Genomic DNA, 23,901 nt, shown 5'->3' on the forward strand with positions numbered 1-23,901 from the left:
ACCAAATGGCTTCCTCGTTGTCTCTTTCAGAAGAGGATTTTTCCTGCGCTGTGTGTCATGACATCTTTAAAGATCCTGTTGTCCTGGCATGTAGCCACAGCTTCTGCAAAGCCTGTCTGCAGGAATGGTGGACACATAAGGGAACAAATGAATGTCCAGTTTGTAAGAAAATAAACAAAAGAAAATCTCCACCCTGTAACCTGGCTCTGAAGAACTTGTGTGAGGCCTTCATACACGAGAGACATCAGAGACCTTCAAAACGTCAGAGAACTTCATCTGGGCCTGAGGATCTCTGCAGTCTGCACGCTGAGAAACACAAGCTCTTCTGTCTGGAATGTCAACAGCCAGCGTGTGTTGTGTGTCGAGATTCTAAAAAACACACCAACCACAGTTTCAGACCCATCGATGAAGCTGCACTGGACCACAAGGAGGAAGTCCAGAAATCACTGAAGCCTTTACAGGAGAAACTGAAGGTATTTAATAAAGATAAAACTTCATTAGAGCGAATAGCAAAACACATCAAGGGCCAGCTCCAGTCAACAGAGATTAAGATCAAGGAACAGTTTAAAAAGCTCCATCAGTTTCTACAAGAGGAAGAGGAGGCCGGGATCACTGCACTGAGAGAGGAAGAGCAGCAGAAGAGTCAGGTGATGAAGGAGAAGATTGATGCTCTGAACAGAGAGATATCAACCCTTTCACACACAATCAGAGCCATAGAGGAGGATCTGAAAGCTGAAGACGTCTCATTCCTGCAGAACTACAAGACCACAGTGGAAAGAGCCCAGCTCACACTGCAGGACCCACACATCCCACAGTTGTCCCCAGAAACACTGATAGATGTGGTCAAACACCTGGGAAACCTGACCTTCAGAGTCTGGGACAAAATGAAGGACATTGTCTCTTACACTCCTGTCATTCTGGACCCCTTCACTGGTCCAAAATTCATCCTGTCTGATAATCTGACCAGTGTGAGACGTAGAGAAGAACCGCAGCGTACTGACAACCAAGGCTCTGTTGCCTCTATCTGGGGTTCTGAGGACTTTAACTCAGGGACTCACAGCTGGGATGTTGAGGTTGGAGACAATACACACTGGCTCATGGGAGTGATGGAAATGTCTGCCAAAACCTATTGGGTGATAAAGTTACAGAATGGTCAATACAGTGTACAAAACAGGGCTTTACGCTTCATTATTGTATTGAAACAGAAACCCCAGAGGATCAGAGTGCAGCTGGACTGGAATAAAGGAAAGGTGTCATTCTCTGATCCTGATACTAACACACACATACACACCTTCACACACACTTTCACTGAGGCACTCTTTCCATACTTTGCAACTGAAACTCTCCCTCTGAGGATCTTACCAAGGAAGGTCAGTGTAACCCTTGAGTAACCTCATGATTGATGATGATAATGATTGATGATTATGACAATACTGTACTGATTCTGATACTACATCCTTTTTTCTGACTGTATATTGTGTGGATACTGTATTGATACTGTCTTTGTCCTTGATCTAATTGGCGGTTGTCTGAATTAGTTGCCGTCCTAACGTCCATTTTCATGGCAATACTGTGCTGATGCTGTATTCTTTTTTGTTTTGTTGTGACACTGTATATTTTACTGCATTGACACTTATACTGTACATACATATAGTCCATGTGTGAAAGGCCAGGCAGGTTGTTTTTTTTGTTCTGTAGTAACATGGTGTCTGGTACTCTAGTCCCAGTATGTTGCTACCTGCTGACCTTCTCTTTTTCTCTTTTTTTTTTGTACCTTTCCATTTTTATTACTACTAGTATTGTTGTTGCTACCCATAGCTTTATTTCCCTTTTCTGTATCAGCCTTGTATCTCTTACTGCTGTACAGCCACTGGCAAGTGAAATAAATGTCTAAATATCTATTATGTTATTGACATTGAGTTTTTAATATTACTCAGTTTTATAGAATGGAGATGATTTGAGTTGTGGTCTAGGTAGGATATTCAACATTATGAAGTGTCTCCTAAAGCAGCACTCAAAATGAAGTGACCCACACACAGGCTATTAGCACATAGCTCTACATAGGCATATGGTAATATACTAAACTTGACCACAACTGAAATACCTCTGTAATGTGTTTAACCCTGAGGGGGAACCAGGGGGGTCCCCAGCGAAATGACTGATAATTGGAACCAAATGAACACTTACGAGTCTGTAACTCCAGCATGGGTCTTATGGGGGTCCGTCGTCTAATGCACACCAAACAGGGGTCCTCGATATTGATAACTCAGTGCTCTCAGAGGAGACACTATGCAGTACAGGGGTGCCCCAAGGAACAGTTAGTTCCTCCCTTCTGTTTACATTGTACACTGATGACTGTGTCAGCTCAAATCCGAATCAGTTTGTTTTAAAGTTCTCAGACGACACTGTGATTCTTAGTCTGCTCAAGAGCAACAGTGACATCGTCAGTCACACATCAGGTGTTGACAAATTCACAGAGTGGTGCGATCAACACCATCTGAAAATAAATGTAAGCAAAACAGGAGATCATAGTGGACCCCAGGTCCATAGGGGACCACAGCATGATCGCCATTCACAACCATAACATAGAACAAGTCTCCTCATACAAGTACCTAGGAGTACAGATTGACAAGGATCTGAGCTGGCATACACATGTTACAACTGTGTGTTCAAAGATACACCAGCGTCTACACTTCCTTCGAAGGCTTAGGCTCTTCGGAGTCAGTCGTAATATTATGTTGACTTTTTATAGGGCCAGTATTGAGTCCATCTTAAGATACGGAATATCCAGTTGGTTCGGAAACCTGACGGTTGTGTACAAATCACAAATTACAAGACTAGTGAATATGGCGGGGAAGATTATGGGGATGTCTACCCCCCCGATCAGGCCCCAGGTCATATTTGAGCAAGCAGTAATAAGGCAGGCCCAGAATACTATGTCTGATCCCTTGCATGTACTGAACCCTTGTATGATCTACTACCATCGGGTAGAAGGTATAGGACGCCAAGGTGGGAATATAATCGTTATAAGTATTCTTTCATTCCTATGTCAATCCAAATACTCAATCTAAGACTACAAAGAAGACTTTGTCTAGACGCACCCCGTTAAGGGAGTATGTGCAATATATCTTGTCTATGTGTTTACTGTTGTATTGTTGTTGTTGTTTTTTTGTGTTTTTTTTGTATCTTTTCTTTGATCTGTTGAATGTTATATGTATGCAGTGGGGCTAAGACAAATTTCTCTCTCGAGAGACAAAATAAAATGAACCTTGAACCTTGATATTTAAAAGCCTGAGAATTTATATGACAATTGCAGTTTTCCCAGACATTACACTGCCAACAATACACCATGTTTCCACCCTCTGATAATGATTACAAAGGATGAACTGGATTTATTTAATCACAATAGAGAATAGACATAATAATGATATGTTTCATTCAAAGCAACAACAAAATAAAGAAACACCCTTTATTCAAGATCTTAACAATGAATAAACTTCTAAATTGACGGTTATGTAAACGACAAACTTTGTTTTCTGCATAAATTAAAACCCTATAAACTCACTTCTGGGTCTTAAAGACCTTTACACAGTGAAACATACTATGGACAATACACTTGTTTGCAACTCAGCTGCAAACATTTCAACTATTGTGAAACTATACCTGCCAATTAAAATGCTGATAATGTATGATAGAATTTGAAGTGATTGATTTCGACCTGATCATTTAAACCAAATGGATAGAAATACAACATAGCAAGAGGATTTGATATAGTATCAAAATCAGTTTAACCCTATTTTGGACAAGCTCGCAACACGTTACAACATGAGCTTGTAGATCTGCTATTTTGGAAAGATTTATAAAAATCGTGGACATTAAAATCAAATAACAATTTTTAAATGTAAAGACAGAAGTATTGAATATCCAACAATATAGTCAAGAAATACAGGCTAGAATTGACCAGGTAAACAATTCAATTGATCTCCCTCATCATATTTTGTTGACTAGCTCAGGTTAAATATGAGGTCCAACAAGGACCTTAACTGCAGGGGTTTTCAATAGTTCATATGTACTCCACTACATCTCAAAGCCAAACATAGTACTTTTTACTCCACTAAAATTAGTTTAAAACGTTAGTTACAAGCTACTTTGCAGATTTTTGTGTGTGTGTGATTGAATTTCTCTCAATGGTTCAAATATTCCATGGTTTATTGCCTTCAAAACACAATAACATAATAGAAATAGAACATTAGGATGATGATGATCATCATAGTTGAATCATGAATAGTTGTATTTATTGCATATTATCAGCCAACATGTACCAATGCTCTTTATTCTGGATTCTAAAATAAAACATGATACAACTGAATCATATAATCATCATAATTGAGAGTCAATTAAGTTTTCATTCATGTTAAACAGTTTACCTTTACATCCAAATATGTCTTGAAGGTGAACTGGTAAATGTGAGTAACTGGCCACATATACAGTATTGTAGGCCTACATACAGTACAATGTAGCCTAAGCTAAGGACATATTGGTCTTATATTGCCATCTAGTGGGCTACTGGTGATGAGACGGTTGTGAGGTTTGAATTTTCAATGCAAGGTGAACTGGATCCCAGGCTAGTGAACTAGCTGACTTAGTCAGGAGAGTTTCTCTGGAATAATGAAAGAGACAATATGTAGGCTATCAGAGCCTCTCCACACTCAAACAGTAGCACAGTCTTCAACATAAAGCCATGATGAATGGCAAAGAAAATGTACAGTATGTATGCATACATTAGGAACTATAAGAGAAGTCAGCATAACACAGTTAAACTGTTGGAAATGTAATAATTCTGTGTGAATCCAGCAACAGGGACTTCGGTTCCATTGCAGTCTAAACAGCATGGTGTTCACCTCCTGATGGTACAGAGACAAAGACAATAGTCAACACAACAAAACAATGACATGAGCTTTTCTTAAAAGTATTCTAATAAATGTCTTTAAGATATTTAAATGGCTGTAAAATCAAATTGAGGGGTTTAATCAAAATATGTTATTTTTACACCATTTTTCAACAAAATAGAGACAATTTCAACTCACTACAGCGTTGTGGTAGCAACCAGTGGTGGAAGAAGTCAGATTTTGTACTTAAGTAAAAGTAGCTCTCTCACACACACACACACACACACACACACACACACACACACACACACACACACACACACACACACACACACACACACACACACACACACACACACACACACAGCCAGAAGACAGCTCTGAGCTCTACTATTGTCACCAGTAAAGAAGCCAAGTTTTATTTAACTCTATTGGAGTATATGATATACGGTCATGTTAATGCATTATTGATGCCTCAACTGTCCCTATGCAACTGTCATTTTTACATTGTTTTGCATACATTCTATTCTAGTTAGTTGTGGGATCGCTTTAGCGATCATTGTGGGATCGCTTTAGCGATCACACTAATGTTATTTTCACTATTTATTATTATTTTTATTATTATTACCCCTGTTTTTTGGGTAATTTCAATGGAGAAATGCCATTTAGTGACGTCATAATGCATAATGCCATACTAGTCAGAATGCATAATGCGATCTAGTGACGTCATAATACTGATGTCATTGTATTATGACCCTACTACAACACCACTAACACTATCAATACTCAATACCAGCAACATTCTTAGCGATCCCACACTGTTTCTTCAGGAACTGTACTTTCTAGTTTTATTAGTTCTGCTGTTATAGTATTTTATTTTGAAGTGCCAAGAAACAGGAAGGGTGTTTTTTTCGTGCGCAGTTCTTAAACGCGCGTCTTTATAAACTCTGGTCTTTGAACAGCTGAATGAATGAACGTAAACTACGTTGCGAGCGCATTCACGGACCTACATGTTAAATCGCCTGGCTAAGAAACACACGGTACGTTTTCATTCGACAGTACGTTGTGTTCAATTCATTGTTGTCATACAACTTAATAGGCTCGTCTTTATACCGATCAAGGAGCCTCGGCAATGTGAGTAGATCACGTGGGACTAGCCCTGGCCCCTGAAACATGACAGTCATATCATGACAGTCATGGTGGAACTTCAAACTGATTTCGGCACTTTTCCCATTTACAACCGTACATCTTCATACACGTTCAGATTTATAATATAAAGTGCTTACCCCATGGCCACGGATGTTATAATCTGAATTGGATGGGGTTAGGTACCCATATCTTCCGAATTGTTCAATAAAAAGCATTTTAATCCGATCGGTGGCCATTTTCTCCATACGCTTTCAACTACGCGACCCTATCGGTTGGGAGGTGTATTGCACTCTTATACATCAACAACTATGAGAAAATGACCGCCGATCGGATTCAAATGCTTTTTATTGAACAATACGGAAGATAAGGGTACTTAAACCCACCCGAATCAAATGATAACATCCGTGGCCATGGGGTAAGCACTTTATATTTGCAATCTGAACGTTCATGTACATGTACACATAATACGAACTAAAGTGCCAAAACCAGGTTGAAGTTCCGCCATGACGCTCGTGACAGACGAGCGTCATGTGAACCAAGGTTGACGTGGGACTAGTTCTGGTCCACAGCGCAAGAAGGAGTTTCTTAACGCTATGTTACTTTAGATCCGTTGCCCGAATCCGAACACCCCCGGTACCGCAGCCTCTCAACTGTAGTAAAAAATGATAAATTCACTTTCGCTACTCACCAAAACAAAGACGGTTTTAAGATGTTGAAAGCCTACTTTCCCTATTGGGAACACTCTGAACCCCGCACCTCACGTCTAAAATACATCTTTTGGCCAAAATGTTAAATAATCCACCAGATGGAAAACATGTTTTAGTTACTCCACTGCGCCCTCTACAGATCCGGTCAATGGAATTCTTCTATTGACAAGTGTAGCAACTGATTTTTTTTTATTTTTACATTCATTAAAACGTAGTCTAATAAGGTACATTTCATTCGTGTTTGTTTTTTGAGAAGATTGTGAAAAAGAAAAAAGTAATTTTCATTCAGATTCACTGTGATTTAAGTTGTCTAACCTTGGATCAAGACTCCAAGGCTAAGTAAATGGTTGATCATTTTTCCATTTAACATGAGATTGGCATTTGTTTAAACAATTCATGTTGAGTAAATATTGTACCTCACAGGCCTACTGTATTGATTTATTAGATTTAATTTATTATAGAGCTTTATTATAGTATGTTTTTGTCAGATAATAACGTGTTTAGCCTTTTAAGGTGTGTTTTGGAATAAACTTTTCATAACCATCAGTTTAAGAGACTTCAATCAGCTGGAGATGCTTACAGTTATGGGGATATTTGTGTGTGTCACTGTGTGAGGACCAAAACAGGACCAAATGTGATTTTGACACATGGGATGTAGACTAAATGTTCATGTTTGGTTGGAGTTTGCAGACTTAACTCTCCATTGTATTCTGGTCTTTCTACATCTACAGGAGGGAATACTGACCCAGACCACTTGAATCTGTTGCTGAATGGACTTGGACAAGAACCAGGTTTCACAGTGAAAGTAAACTTCAGTGAACATTCTACTAGATTAGAAGGAGTCTTCTCAGAGCTTCATTCAGAGACCAAATGGCTTCCTCGTTGTCTCTTTCAGAAGAGGATTTTTCCTGCGCTGTGTGTCGTGACATCTTTAAAGATCCTGTTGTCCTGGCATGTAGCCACAGCTTCTGCAAAGCCTGTCTGCAGGAATGGTGGACACATAAGGGAACAAATGAATGTCCAGTTTGTAAGAAAATAAACAAAAGAAAATCTCCACCCTGTAACCTGGCTCTGAAGAACTTGTGTGAGGCCTTCATACAGGAGAGACATCAGAGACCTTCAAAACGTCAGAGAACTTCATCTGGGCCTGAGGATCTCTGCAGTCTGCACGCTGAGAAACACAAGCTCTTCTGTCTGGAATGTCAACAGCCAGCGTGTGTTGTGTGTCGAGATTCTAAAAAACACACCAACCACAGTTTCAGACCCATCGATGAAGCTGCACTGGACCACAAGGAGGAAGTCCAGAAATCACTGAAGCCTTTACAGGAGAAACTGAAGGTATTTAATAAAGATAAAACGTACTTAGAGCGACTAGCAAAACACATCAAGGGCCAGCTCCAGTCAACAGAGATTAAGATCAAGGAACAGTTTAAAAAGCTCCATCAGTTTCTACAAGAGGAAGAGGAGGCCGGGATCACTGCACTGAGAGAGGAAGAGCAGCAGAAGAGTCAGGTGATGAAGGAGAAGATTGATGCTCTGAACAGAGAGATATCAACCCTTTCACACACAATCAGAGCCATAGAGGAGGATCTGAAAGCTGAAGACGTCTCATTCCTGCAGAACTACAAGACCACAGTGGAAAGAGCCCAGCTCACACTGCAGGACCCACACATCCCACCGTTGGTCTCAGAAACACTGCTAGATGTGGCCAAACACCTGGGAAACCTGACCTTCAGAGTCTGGGACAAAATGAAGGACATTGTCTCTTACACTCCTGTCATTCTGGACCCCAACCAGGGCTCAAAAATCATCCTGTCTGATAATCTGACCAGTGTGAGACGTAGAGAAGAACTGCAGCTTACTGACAACCAATTCTCTCTTGCCTCTATCCAGGGTTCTGAGGGCTTTAACTCAGGGACTCACAGCTGGGATGTTGAAGTTGGAGACAATACACACTGGCTCATGGGAGTGGTTGCCAATAAAACAAATTGGGTTATGAAGTTACAGAATGGTCAATACAGTGTACAAAACAGGGGTTTCTGCTTCATTCTTGTATTGAAGCAGAAACCCCAGAAGATCAGAGTGCAGCTGGACTGGAATAAAGGAAAGCTGTCCTTCTTTGATCCTGACACTAACACACACATACACACCTTCACACACACTTTCACTGACACACTCGTTCCATTCTTTGCCACTGAAACTCTCCCTCTGAAGATTTTACCAAGGAAGTTCAGTGTAACCCTGGAGTAACCTCATGATTGATGATGATAATGGTGTTGCTTGATGATTATGACAATACTGTATTGATTCTGATACCGTATTCTTTTTACATATAGTCTATGTGTGGAGGGCCAGGCAGGTGTTTTCTGTTAGTAACATGGTTTGCATTTTTATTACTACTTGTATTGTTGTTGCTACCCATAGCTTTATCTCCCTTTTCTGTATCGGCCTTGTATCTCTCACTGCTGTACAGCCGTTGGCAAGTGAAATAAATGTCTAAATATCTATTATGTTATTGACATTGAGTTTTTTTTATATTACTCAGTTTTATAGAATAGAGATGATTTGAGTTGTGGTCTAGGTAGGATAATCAACATTATTAAGTGTCTCCTAAAGCGGCACTCAAAATGAGGAGTGGCCCATTAGCAGAAGGACCCTTAATATGCATATATTAATATAATATGCTAAACTTAACCACACCAGAACTGAGGGAGTTCCAGGGGTCACCCAGCTAAACGATTGATCCTCGGAAAACAAATGGACCCTGGGTGGACCCTGGGTGGGTCTGAAACTCCAGCAGTGCACAAATGCAACCAAATGGACCAATTGTACTCTGATGGAGGTCCATCGTCTAATGCATACCAAACTGGGGGTCCTTGAAATGAATCAAATCAATAGACTAATTACAAATCATGCACAACATAATATAATGAGTTAAAAAATTGACTGTTAAGATGTTAATTTTAGTTTGTCTTAGGACAAATTGTGAAACTGTCTTATGTTAACCACAGACTTTATTTTCCGTATAAATAAAAATCATATGGGGAGAAAGCAGTAGAAATCTGGGGACCTTATGTGTGAACTCACTTTGGGTTTTACACAGTGAAACATATTATGGACATGTTACTATGTACTTCCATAGTTATCTCAGTTGAACTCAGCCAGAACAGCTGCAAACATGTCAACGTTGTGAAATTCTACATGCCAACGATTTCAACAATAACAGTTTTTCTTCTGCATATTTTTGTGCAGTAACATTTGTCTGAAGGGCAGTTCAGTGAAGTATAAATTAAGCTTAAATATGTCCTGATGTGAGTCAGTATATACACTTACTGTGTATGATAGTCTTTATTATAAAAGTCAATTTAAGCACTGTTTTATATAAGAAAGTGTCACCATATGTAAGCATTATTTTCCATTAGAAAAATCCACCAGATGCACCTCCAGCCAGAAGACAACTAACTGTCATCAGTAAAGAAGCAGTTGGACTTAACATAAAATACTAATACTGTGGACTTTTTTTGACAAGTTTTATTTCATTCACTTTCATTTCAGTTATTTGTTATTTGTTTATATGGTCATGTTATGCATGATTGATGCCTCAACTGTCACGTTTACATTGTTTTGCTTTAAAGATAATTATAGCCTATTCATTCTAGTTTGTTTGAATAGTGTATCGCTTATTATGACTCTTATTTTGAACTGCCAAGAAACAGGAAGAGTGTGTTGTAGATCCGGTCTGTAAACTATTACACTATTCGTACACGCTGTAAACAACGTAACGAGACGCATCCATGATCCATGTACCTACAAACACGTTTTTATTTCTGTTTAAACACCTGGCTAAGAGCACAAGGTACGTGTTCATTCTACAGTATGTTGTGTTCTATGTTGTCACCAAGTTAATAGGCTACTTTGATTATAGCCATGGTTCACATGACGCTCGTCTCCAGTTTTGGGGAGCATTAAGCTACATGTAGCTGAGCTACGTAGCTTAGCTACATTTTGCTGTAACTGGCGGTATTTTAGCTACATTCATATTTGTGTACCTCGTCAAGTAGCTCAGCTACTTTTTGGGTCATTTTTTGTAGCTTAGCTACTCAAGTTACAAGCTACCATTTTGGGCAATAATATGACATTCATTTATTTATTTTATTTTACCATTGCTGTGTTCTTGTACTAGACTGTCCCCTTTTATGGAAGCGAATACATGCCATAATTCAAAATAAATAAAAAGATTTGCATTTATAGTTTTAATTTCGTCATAGATTGAGCACACCTGTAGATTAAATGTTAACGCTATAGCATTTTACATTTATTTTTGTCTCAAAACATGCGATAACTTTCTGAATATTAAAAAGCATTTCTCTTATTTCAAATTTGCCATTTCATTTGAATTATGGCATCTTATTCGCTTCCATACTTGACAAGCCAACAGCTGCCTTTGCTTGCTCTGATTGGCCCTGGTATCATTTGAATGCTTCGCAGGGTGCATAAGGCAGTATGGAACACATAAGAACTAACTGCGTCAGTGGCATACAATTAATGTTTTTTCCTGTATTATAAATACTGAGACATGATGATTATTAGATAAGAAAGACAGGATAAAAAAATCAAAAGAACAAAAAATAGAAACAACTAAGAATCCTAAGCAGCTGCTCAAAATGTTACTTGCATAGTCAAGTGTTTTGATGTGTGTATGTATATGTGCTTCTTGGGACGTGTTTGCCACTGCTGCTAAATATATACAGTGTAATGCCTTTTTCTCTTGCACACATACATTTGACACTGCTGCTAAAAAAAATATATTGTACATGTCGAAAGAGGTTTATCATACTGTTGTCAGTGTATCATTAATTTTATGTTTATCTTGTGATAGCACAGTCTCTGCGGAATGTGTCACTCAACATGTCACTGCATGGATAGGACAAACAAAACCTTATTGATTCTGCTTGACTATACATTAATGTGCTTATTTAGGTTAGGAATTTTGACCACATCATATATTGTCATCGACCGTCACTCTCTTGTGTAAAACACGTCTTTATGTACTCTCTAACCCAAAACATGGCTGTGGCTATTACGCCAAGCCTTAAGGTGTGTTTTGGAATAAACTTTTCATAGCCATCAGTTTGAGAGACCATCCTCGATCAGCTTGGGATGTTTACAGTTATGGGGATGTTTGTGTGTGAGGACTAAAACAGGACCAAGTGGGATTTTGACACATGGGATGTAGACAACATGTTCATGTTTGGTTGGAGTTTGGAGACTTAACTCTCTATTGTATTCTGGTCTTTCCACAGCTACAGGAGGGAATACTGACCCAGACCTCTTGAATCTGCTGCTGAATGGACTTGAACAAGAACCAGGTTTCACAGTGAAAGTAAACTTTAGTGAACATTCTACTAGAAGGAGTGTTCTCAGAGCTTCATTCAGACTAAATGGCTTCCACATCGTCTTTTTCAGAACAGGATTTTTCCTGCGCTGTGTGTCGTGACATCTTTAAAGATCCTGTTGTCCTGGCATGTAGCCACAGCTTCTGCAAAGCCTGTCTGCAGGAATGGTGGACACATAAGGGAACAAATGAATGTCCAGTTTGTAAGAAAATAAGCAAAAGAAAAGCTCCACCCTGTAACCTGGCTCTGAAGAACTTGTGTGAGACCTTCATACAGGAGAGACATCAGAGACCTTCAAAACGTCAGAGAACTTCATCTGGGCCTGAGGATCTCTGCAGTCTGCACACTGAGAAACACAAGCTCTTCTGTCTGGAATGTCAACAGCCAGCGTGTGTTGTGTGTCGAGATTCTAAAAAACACACCAACCACAGTTTCAGACCCATCGATGAAGCTGCGCTGGAGCACAAGGAGGAAGTTCAGAAATCACTGAAGCCTTTACAGGAGAAACTGAAGGTATTTAATAAAAATAAAACTTCATTAGAGCGAACAGCAAAACGCATCAAGAGCCAGCTCCTGTTTACAGAGTTTAGGATCAAGGAACAGTTTAAAAAGCTCCATCAGTTTCTACAAAAGGAAGAGGAGGCAGAGATCACTGCACTGAGAGAGGAAGAGCAGCAGAAGAGTCAGGTGATTAAGGAGAAGATTGATGCTCTGAACAGAGACCTATCAACCCTTTCACACACAATCAGAGCCATAGAGGAGGATCTGAAAGCTGAAGACGTCTCATTCCTGCAGAACTACAAGACCACAGTGGAAAGAGCCCAGCTCACACTGCAGGACCCACACATCCCACCGTTGGTCTCAGAAACACTGATAGATGTGGCCAAACACCTGGGAAACCTGACCTTCAGAGTCTGGGACAAAATGAAGGACATTGTCTCTTACACTCCTGTCATTCTGGACCCCAATCGTAATTTAAGATTAGTCCTGTCTGATAATCTGACCAGGATAGTCAGAAAGAAAGAAGAACTGCAGCTTACTGACAACCAAGGCTCTGTTGCCTCCATCCAGGGTTCTGAGGGCTTTAACTCAGGGACTCACAGCTGGGATGTTGAGGTTGGAGACAATACATACTGGCACATGGGAGTGATAGAAATGTCTGCCAAAATGTATTGGGTTATAAAGTTACAGAATGGTATATACAGTGAACAACACAGGGGTGTCAGCTTCATTCTGGAATTGAAGCAGAAACCCCAGAGGATCAGAGTGCAGTTGGAATGGAATAAAGGAAAGCTTTCCTTCTCTGATCCTGATACTAACACACACACATACACACCTTCACACACACACTTTCACTGAGGCACTCGTTCCATACTTTGGCACTGAAACTCTCCCTCTGAAGATCTTACCAAGGAAGTTCAGTGTAACCTTGGAGTAACATCATGATTGATGATGATAATAATGACGTTGATTGATTGATGATTATGACAATTCTGTACTGATTCTGATACTGTATTTTTTCTTACTGAAGCTGTATATTGTGTGGATACTGTATTGATACTGTCTTTGTCCTTGATCAAATTGGCGGTTATCTGCATTAGTTGCCGTCCTAACGTCCATTTTCATGACAATACTGTGCTGATGCTGTATTTGTTTTGTTGTGATACTGTATATTTGACCCATTGACTCTTCTACTGTACATACATATAGTCCATGTCCAAGGGCCAGGCAGGTTGTTTTTTTGTTCTGTAGTAACATGGTGTCTGTTACTCTATAGTCCCAGTATGTTGTTACCTGCTGACCTTCTTTTATTTATTTTATTTTTTTTTACCTTTTTGCATTTTATTACCACTAGTATTGTTGTTGCTACCCATAGCTTTATCTCCCTTTTCTGTATCAGCCTTTTCTCTCTTACTGCTGTACAGCCGCTGGCAAGTGAAATAAATGTCTACATATCTATTATGTTATTGACATTGAGTTTTTAATATTACTCAGTTTTATAGAATGGAGATGATTTGAGTTGTGGTCTAGGTAGGATAATCAACATTATTAAGTGTCTCCTAAAGCAGCACTCAAAATTAGGAGTGACCCCACATATGCATATGGTAATATGCTGAACTTGACCACAACTGAAATGCTTTTGTAATGTGTTTAACCCTGAGGGGTTACCCGCAGGGGGTTCATTCCCCAGCTAAATGACTGATAATTAGGAACCAAATGAACCGTCCATCGCCTAATGCACACCAAACAGGGGTCCTCAATATTGATATTTAATATTTAAACCCTTGAGAATGTATTGACAATTGCAGTTTTCCCAGACATTACACTGTCAACAATACACCATGTTTCCACCCTCTGATAATGATTTTCAAAGGCTAAACTGGATGCATTTAATCACAATAGAGAATAGACATAATAATGATATGAATCTCAGCCACAACAGCTGCAAACATTTTAACTATTGTGAAACTATACCTGCCATTAAAATGCTGATAATGTATGATATCATTTGAAGTTATTGATTTCGACCTGATCATTTAAACCAAATGAACACAAAATGTTAGCAATAGCAAAATTATTTAAATCAGTTTAACCCTATTTTGGACTTTTGGTATTCAAAAACAGCTGATCTACAAGCTCACAACACGCAGCAATGTGAGCTTGTAGATCTGCTATTTTGGGAGGATTTATAAAAATCGTGGACATAATCGTTAACACAAGTCTTCTCTAAGGGGGGTCCCTGGCCCACGGTCCTTTTGGAAGTCTGCGGCCAAAATACATATCATTCTGGGGGTCCTTGAACCACTGCTCCAAATGACCAAAGATCATATCTGTGCTAATGTCTGTCTGTGTGTCACATCAACGGTGTAGACCAGTGGGCCGTAAACGTGTCCATGTCAAGGACCCCCAAATGAATATGTAAGTGGCCGCGGACCCTTATCTGAAAATATTTTGTCCCAGGGACCCCCATAAAAATATTCACAGACTTATTCATGCTTGTAAATCGTCTATTTTCAAATATAGTCGATGTATATAGGGTTAAAGTGGTTACAGATATTTTTATGCTATATTAACTAATTTTGTTGGGGAACCCCTTCAAGGACCCCGGGGGTCCCCGGACCCTACTTTGAGAACCACTGATGCAGACCACCATAATGATAGCTCTCATCCTATTTTCTATGATGAAACAAGTAGCCAGTGTCAAAACTAAATGATATACTAGGCTACTGACACATATGAAATTAATCATGATGTCTTCCATTGATAAAACAATACATAGAAAAAACTGCAACATGTGTAGCTACAATGACACGTTTCAGATTATGGGGAGAACTAATTTGGGGAGAACTGGGCACTATTTTGGGAAGAATTTGGCATTTTGAACCCATAGGTTTAAACCTCCATTGGTTGATAACTTTGACAACACAGTGACATCTAGCGGCCAAACACGTGCACACATTTGAGAATGTGTGTTTGTTTTACGTTCTATGTTCAGTGGTGGAAAAAGTACTCACCTTTTTTATTTAAGTAAAAGTAGAAAGTACTGATGCAGAATGTCCCATTTCACAAGTTTTCAAATGTATTGTATAAAATGTATAACAATCTTTTGAAAATAAGCGATCTACAAGCTCACAATGAAACACATTGTGAGCTTGTAGATCGGCTATTTTCAAATAGCCCATGTATGATGTAAACGATGTAGTGGAGTAGAAGTAAAAGTATTGAAAATTGGAAATACTCCAGTAAAGTAAAAAATACCTCAAAATTGTACTTAAGTGAAGTACTTGAGTAAATGTACTTAGTTACTTTACACCACTGGTTAAATATGCGAGTGTCAGTGATTGAGTATGCAACGTAGCTCCAATAGGTGTGGTTTCCATTAAGGTGAACAGGTACAATAGGCCTAATCCATGTTGATGAGAAAGCATGCCGATGGGAGTCATGGGACAAAGGAAAAAGACTTGAGTGTCAAAACAGATAATTATGTACATGATGAGTAATTAATGGGCATGGCATAATCTAAAGGAATGCAATGTCACAATAGTTTGTTGCAAAGGTGCCTAACTTTGATCAGAGGTGAGGAGGAGGTCTCATGGTGAGGCTGTGGATCAAGGGTTTCCATGGATTATGCTTGTTCAGTGTTATTATAATTTAGTTGTTATTGTTATTATTGGACACTTTGAAACACTTTCTCTCAACTGACGAAAATTAACTTTACTTGTCCAGTTCTGCCCTCCTTTGCCTTGGTGCTCCTTCTCAACAGATGACATGACATCTGTTTTTGCTCTTTTTCCACTGTGGTCATACCGTTGACTTGACTCACATACCCTACGTGGTATGTGGTAGTACAGGTGTCACGTACAATACCACAAATCTCCTGCAACGTATTAATGAGCATGACACTCTTGACTAACCACAGACCCAGACAGGCCACTAAGAAATGGTTAAGAAGAACAAGTAACCATAGATATGTTTTTAATTGTTTTTAACTGGTTTGACCTACGGGCATACAAATAAAGTAAAATTAAATAAATGTATATATATATCTGTGCAAAGGTAGGCCCGGTGCCAGCTCACTCAGGGGAGATTTGTCACACCTGCGGTGTCACAAGTGGGGGTGGCTGACACTGGCCATTTCCTGATAAAAGCACAGACTGTTTGTGTATGATCATGACCTGATGAAGATCTATAAGATCGAAACGTTGTCCAAATAAAGAAAGTCTCCTTGTACCAAATCCGGTGTGCGGGCTCCATCCATTTTCATGACACTTTATGAGTCACCAAAAGTTAGTCACACACATTTTTTAATTAGATTGTGAATATTCAACAAAAAAAAGAGGAAATTATAGAAAAAAAAGAAAAAAGTGCCAAGGACATAGACTTGCCACGGACATGTTTGTACATGTTGATGACCCCTGATGACAACAGTATGGCTCTTGTGTTAAAAAGAATGCCTATAAACAATCAAACAAAAACAGAGCAGATAGACGTCACATACAAACACATACACAATAACATTATAAAAACAACAAAATAAGCATTTGTTTATCATTCAATTTGTTCAAGAATCATCTCCAACATGTCAGGTTAGTTTACACACACATGCACGCACGCATGCACGCACGCACGCACGCACGCACGCACGCACGCACACACACACACACACACACACACACACACACACACACACACGATAGCTCGTACAGAGTGAGGTTCCAAACGGGGCTAAGAGCATACTATAAAGCAAAGCCTGGCACTCTTTTCCTCATGTGTACAGTACAATATGTCCTTTTGAACCATTATCTTAGACTACATTGGAGCAAATAGCAAAACACATCAAGTTCCAGCTCCAGTCAACAGAGATTAAGATCAAGGAACAGTTTAAAAAGCTCCATCAGTTTCTACACGAGGAAAAGAAGGCCAGGATTGCTGCACTGAGAGAGGAAGAGCAGCAGAAGAGTCAGGTGATGAAGGAGAAGATTGATGCTCTGAACAGAGAGATGTCAACCCTTTCACACACAATCAGAGCCATAGAGGAGGATCTGAAAGCTGAAGACGTCTCATTCCTGCAGAACTACAAGACCACAGTGGAAAGAGCCCAGCTTACACTGCAGGACCCACACGTCCCACAGTTGGTCTCAGGAACACTGATCGATGTGACCAAACACATGGGAAACCTGACCTTCAGAGTCTGGAACAAAATGAAGGACATTGTCTCTTACACTCCTGTCATTCTCAACCCCAACCATGGCTCCAAATGCATCCTGTCTGATAATCTGACCAGTGTGAGACGTAGAGAAGAACTGCAGCTTACTGACAACCAATTCTCCGTTGCCTTTATCCGGGGTTCTGAGGGCTTTAACTCAGGGACTCACAGCTGGGATGTTGAGGTTGGAGACAATACATACTGGCTCATGGGAGTGATGGAAATGTCTGCCCCCAAAACAAATTGGGGTTTAAGTTTACACAAAGGTAAATACAATATAATATACAGAGCACAAAGTCCAGCCACTGAGCTCGTATTGAAGCAGAAACCCCAGAAGATCAGAGTGCAGCTGGACTGGAATAAAGGAAAGGTGTCCTTCTCTGATCCTGATACTAACACACACATACACACCTTCATAGACACTTTCACTGACACACTCGCTCCATTCTTTGCCACTGAAACTCTCCCTCTGAAGATCTTACCAAGGAAGTTCAGTGTAACCCTGGAGTAACATCACGATTGATGATGATAATGATGTTGATTGATGATTATGACAATACTGTACTGATTCTGATACGGTATATTTTTTCTTACTGTATATTGTGTGGATACTGTATTGACACTGTCTTTGTCCTTGATCTAATTGGCGGTTGTTCATTTTCATGACAATACTTTTTATTTGATTTTTTTATTACTACTAGTATTGTTGCTGTATCTCCATTTTCTGTATCAGCCTTGTATCTCTCACTGCTGTACAGCTGTTGGCAAGTGAAATAAATGTCTAAATATCTATTATGTTATTGACATTGAGTTTTTAATATTACTCAGTTTTATAGAATAGAGATAATTTGAGTGGTCTAGGTAGGATAATCAATATTATTAAGTGTCTCCTAAAGCAGCACTCAAAATGAAGTGACCCACACAGAGGCCTATTAGCACATAGCTCTACTTCGGCATATGGTAATATACTAAACTTGACCACTACTTAAATACTTTTGTAATGTATTTAACCCTGAGAGGGTACCAGGGGGGTCCCCAGCTAAATTACTGATAATTGGAACCAAATGAACCCTTACGGGTCTGTAACTCCAGCAGGGGTCTTATGGGGGTCCATCGTCTAATGCACACCAAACGGGTGTCCTCAATTTTGATATTTAAAGGCTTGAGAATATATATGACAGTTGCAGTTTTCCCAGACATTACACTGCCAACAATACACCATGTTTCCACCCTCTGATAATGATTACACAGGATAAACTGGATTTATTTAATCAAAATAGAGAATAGACATAATAATGATATTTTTCATTCAAAGCAACAACAAAATAAAGAAACCCCTTTATTCAAGATAATCTTAACAATGAATAAACTTCTAAATTGACGGTTATGTAAACGACAAACTTTGTTTTCTGCATACATTAAAACCCTATGGGGAGAAAGCACAAGAAATCTGGGAACCGTGATCTCACTTTTGGGTCTTAAAGGCCTTTACACAGTGAAACATACTATGGACATGACATACTACTTTGTACTTGAGTTGCATAATGTGAATCCCTCTACAATGCACTTGTTTGCAACTCCGCTGCAAACATTTCAACTATTGTGAAACTATACCTGCCAATTAAAATGCTGATAATGTATGATATAATTTGAAGTGATTGATTTCGACCTGATCATTTAACGATAGCAAGATGATTTAATATAGTATCAAAAGCAGTTGAACCCTATTTTGGACAAGCTCACAACACATTACAACATGAGCTTGTAGATCTGCTATTTTGGAAAGATTTATAAAAATCGTGGACATAAAAATTGTTAACACAAATAACAGTTTTTTAAAATGTAAAGACAGAAGTATTGAATATCCAACAAAATTGTCAAGAAATACAGTCTAGAATTGACCAGGTAAACAATTCAATTGATCTCCCTCGTCATATTTTGTTGACTAGCTCAGGTTAAATATGAGGTCCATGGTCCAACAAGGACCTTAACCGCAGGGTTTTTCAATAGTTCATATGTGCTCCACTACATCTCAAAGCCAAATCTAGTACATTTTTACTCCAATAAAATTACTCCAAGTTGCTTTGCAGATTTTTATTTTATTTGTCTCAATGGTTCAATTATTCCATGGTTTATTGCCTTCAAAACACAATAAAATAATACAAATAGTACATTATGATGATGATGATGATGATCATCATCATAGTTGAATCATGAATAGTTTTATTTATTGCATATTATCAGCATAATATGTACCAATACTCTTTATTCTGGATTCTAAAATAAAACATGATACAACTGAATCATATTATAATCATATAATCATCATAATAGAGAGTAAATTACGTTTTCATTCATGTTAAACAGTTTGCCTTTACATCCAAAGATGTCTTTGAAGGTGAACTGATAAATGTGAGTAGCCTAACTGTCCACATATAGCTACAGTAGGCTACTGTACATACAATATGTAGCCTAAGCTAAGGACATATTGGTCTTATATTGCCATCTAGTGGGCTACTGGTGGTGATGAGGCGGTTGTGAGGTTTGAATTTTCAATGCAAGGTGAACTAGCTGACTTAGTCAGGAGAGTTTCTCTGGAATAATGAACAATATGTAGGCTGTCAGAGCCTTTCCACACTCAAACAGTATCACAGTTTTCTTCAACATAAAGCCATGGTGAATGGCAAAGCAAATCTACAGTATGTATGCATTGTACATTAGGAACTATGAGAGAACTAAGCATAACAACGTTAAAATCAAACGGTAGGAAATGTAATAATTCTGTGTGAATCCAGTAACAGGGACGTTCGGTTCTAAACAGCATGGTGTACTGTTCACCTCGTGATGGTACAGGGACAAACACAACAAAACAGTGACATGAGCTTTCCTTCAGAATCAGAATCAGAACCAGGTTTATTGTCACATCACAGGTTTACAAGGTAAAAAAAGTGGGTGAAATTCGTTTTTGTACATCATTCCCATTCCTTAAAAGTATCCTAATAAATGCCTTTAAGACATTTAAATGGCTGTAAAATCAAATAAAGGGGTTTAATTAAAAATGTCATTTTCAAACAATCTTTCAACAAAATAGAGACCATTTCAACTCACGCTGCACACACACACACACACACACACACACACACACACACACACACACACACACACACACACACACACACACACACACACACACACACACACACACACACACACACACAGCCAGAAGGCAGCGCTACTATTGTCATCGTAAGAAGCCAAGTTTTATTTAATTAACTTTAATTGGATATGATATACGGTGACTCATGTTAATGCATTATTGATGCCTCACTGTTCCTATAATGCAACTGTCACTTTTACATTGTTTTGCATATTCTTTCTAGTTAGTTTTATTAGTTCTTCTGTTATAGCATTTTATTTTGAAGTGCCAAGAAACAGGAAGGGTGTTTTTCATTTGCGGGTCTTATGCGCGCGTCTTTATGAACTCTGGTCTTTGAACAGCTGACAGCTGAATGATTGAACGTAAACTACGTTAAGAGAGCATTCACGGACCTACATGTTAAATCGTCTGGCTAAGAAACACAAGGTACGTTTTCATTCTACAATACTTTGTGTTCAATTCATTGTATGTTGTCATCAATTTAATAGGCTCGTCTTTATACCGATCAAGGAGCCTCGGCAATGTGAGTAGATAACGTGGGACTAGCCCTGAAACATGACTGTCATATGACAGTCATGGTGGAACTTCAAAGTGTTTTTTTTGGGGCATTTTCCATTTACAACCCGTACATCTTCAGATTTCTAATATAAAGTGCTTACCCCATGGATGTTATAATTTGAATCGGATGGGTCTAAGTACGCGTATCTTCCGAATTGTTCAATAAAACGCATTTTAATCCGATCGGTGGCCATTTTCTCCATAGGCTTTCAACTACGCGACCCTATCGGTTGGAAGGTGTATTGCACTCTTATACATCAACAACTCTATGAGAAAATGACTGCCGATCGGATTCAAATGCTTTTTATTGAACAATACGGAAGATAAGGGTACTTAGATCCACCTGAATCAAATTATAACATCCGTGGCCATGGGGTAAGTGCCAAAACTAGGTTGAAGTTCCGCCATGACGCTTGTGACAGACGAGCGTCACGTGAACCATGGCTAATGTGGGACTAGCTAGACGGAGTTCTACCGTTGCCTGAACACCCCCGCCCCCGTAGCGCAGCCTTAGATGTAGAATACAACTCTTGCAGACGTATTTATGATTCTGACGTTTTCAATCTACGAGAGTTGTAGGGTTCACCCCCCATGGACACAGGCACTTTCAGCACTATGCCCCGTAGACACTCCAAACATGTACAAATTGAAAAAATGGTGCTTACCCCCACGCCCCAAATGTTAACTCTCGCTGCGGGGTAGTAGTTTAATGTAATAATCCATATCTTTCAATAAAGAAGTGTTTTAATGCCGTCTGTGGCCGAACGCCATTTGTTCACCCTCGTTTACTTCCTGATTACATTGAGTGTAATTCCGGGTTTCACCAGATGGGCGCGTATCTACTGCCCATTGGGAACTTCCGAAAGAATCGGCCATAGACGGCATTAAAACACTTCTTTATTGAAATATATGGATTATTACATTAAACTACTACCCCGTAGCGAGAGTTAACATTTGGGGCGTGGGGGTAAGCACCGTTTTTTTTTTCAATTTGTACATGTTTGGAGTGTCTACGGAGTATAGTGCTGCTGTGTCCATGGGGGGTGAAACCTACCCTCTGAAAACGTCAGAATCATAAATACGTCTACGAGAGTTGTATTCTACAGCTAGCGCAGCCTCTAGTCTCGACTGTAGTAAAAATAAAAAATACACTTTTGCTACTCACCAAAACAAAGACGGTTTTAAGATAGACTTTTTGACCAAAATGTGAAATAATCCACCTGATGGAAAACATGTTTTAGTTACTCGACTGCGCCCTCTACAGATCCGGTCAATGGAATTATTCTATAGACCATATTCACACGGCGGCCATGTTGCTATTAAGTCAATGAAGTGCCACCCCGGTTGCCATGGCAACGGGGTGGCACTTTCAATGTTAAATTCCAAAATGGCCGTGTGAATATGGTCTATAGAGCGTGCCAACGCGGTGTCACCACAGGGGGCGTTGGCATTGGGCGTGGCATTGGGCAATGTTAAGTCAACCTGGTTTTTACCCCTCAAAGATGTCCGCCACTACCAAAAGACACTTGTTGACGCCCCTTTCAGGAATTTTGGCACGCTCTATTGAGACAAGTGGAGTAACTTTTTTACATTGGTTAAAACGTAGTCTACATTTCACGTTTTTTAAAAAGAGACACACAATACGAATAATAAGGTACATTTCATTAGTGTTTGTTTGTTGAGAAGATTGTGAAAAAGAAAAAAGTAATTGTCATTCACTGTGATTTAAGTCTAGCCTTGGATCAAGAAGACTCCAAGGCTAAGTAAATGGTTGATCATTTTGCCATTTAACATGAGATTGTCATTTGTTTAAACAATTCATGTTGAGTAATTATTGTACCTCACAGGCCTACTGTATTGATGTATTAGACATTTTATTTCTTATAGAGCTTTATTTTAGAATGTTTTTTTTTGTCAGTTAATAACGTATTTAGCCTTTTAAGGTGTGTTTTGAAATAAACTTTTCATAACCATCAGTTTAAGAGACCATCCTCGATCAGCTGGGGACGCTTACAGTTATGGGGATCTTTGTGTGTGTCACTGTGTGAGGACCAAAACAGGACCATGTGATTTTGACACATGGGATGTAGACAAAATGTTCATGTTTGGTTGTAATTCGCTGTGGACAGTTTACAGTTTAGGCATTTAGCAGACGCTCTTAATCCATTTGAATTGTGATCGATTTATAGTAAGTAAGGACACAAGATAATGCATCATAATACACATAATACATCAAATGCATGAAAATAGTAATCTAATAATAAAGTAATACATAAGTAAACCAATAATCTAATAACTAATACATAAGTAAACCAGGAACCTATCATTAGCCTGCATT

At 39.1% G+C, this 23,901-nt stretch overlaps 4 protein-coding genes across 6 annotated transcripts in view; all 4 read left to right on the plus strand.

Moving 5' to 3' along the window:
* On the plus strand, positions 1–7,503 carry LOC311044366 (E3 ubiquitin-protein ligase TRIM35-like; the record flags this gene model as incomplete). Its single annotated transcript, XM_084055878.1, has 2 exons — positions 1–1,073; positions 7,477–7,503. The coding sequence occupies exons 1-2, from the start codon at positions 6–8 to the stop codon at positions 7,501–7,503; spliced, it is 1,095 nt and encodes a 364-aa protein (XP_083912004.1). The 5' UTR covers positions 1–5.
* LOC311044374 (E3 ubiquitin-protein ligase TRIM35-like) lies at positions 5,815–12,081 on the plus strand (the record flags this gene model as incomplete). The annotated part of the gene is made up of 3 exons (XM_084055895.1): positions 5,815–5,929; positions 7,477–8,737; positions 12,049–12,081. The coding sequence occupies exons 2-3, from the start codon at positions 7,616–7,618 to the stop codon at positions 12,079–12,081; spliced, it is 1,155 nt and encodes a 384-aa protein (XP_083912021.1). The 5' UTR covers positions 5,815–5,929; positions 7,477–7,615.
* Positions 10,489–23,901, plus strand: part of LOC311045181 (E3 ubiquitin-protein ligase TRIM35-like) — a 26,714-nt gene continuing 13,301 nt past the window's right edge. The window contains exons 1-2 of one of the 3 annotated variants that reach the window (XR_014600750.1): positions 10,517–10,601; positions 12,049–13,873. Coding sequence is in view for 1 of the 3 variants with exons in the window: in XM_084056993.1 (XP_083913119.1) it covers positions 12,187–13,500 (1,314 nt within the window). In the remaining 2 variants the exon portion in view is untranslated. Of the gene's footprint in view, positions 10,602–12,048; positions 14,035–23,901 lie in introns of those variants that run through there. The other 2 variants (XM_084056993.1, XM_084056992.1) reach the window with 2 other exon arrangements.
* The window catches only part of LOC311045164 (E3 ubiquitin-protein ligase TRIM39-like), a 10,549-nt gene continuing 7,972 nt past the window's right edge, over positions 21,325–23,901 (plus strand). Inside the window, exon 1 of the mRNA XM_084056975.1 lies at positions 21,325–21,431. The gene's annotated coding sequence lies outside the window, so the exon portion shown is untranslated. The remainder of the gene's footprint in view (positions 21,432–23,901) is intronic.

The sequence above is a fragment of the Gymnoscopelus microlampas genome, assembly GCF_963454915.1.
Source record: "Gymnoscopelus microlampas genome assembly, chromosome: 1".
NCBI classification, from domain to species: domain Eukaryota; kingdom Metazoa; phylum Chordata; class Actinopteri; order Myctophiformes; family Myctophidae; genus Gymnoscopelus; species Gymnoscopelus microlampas.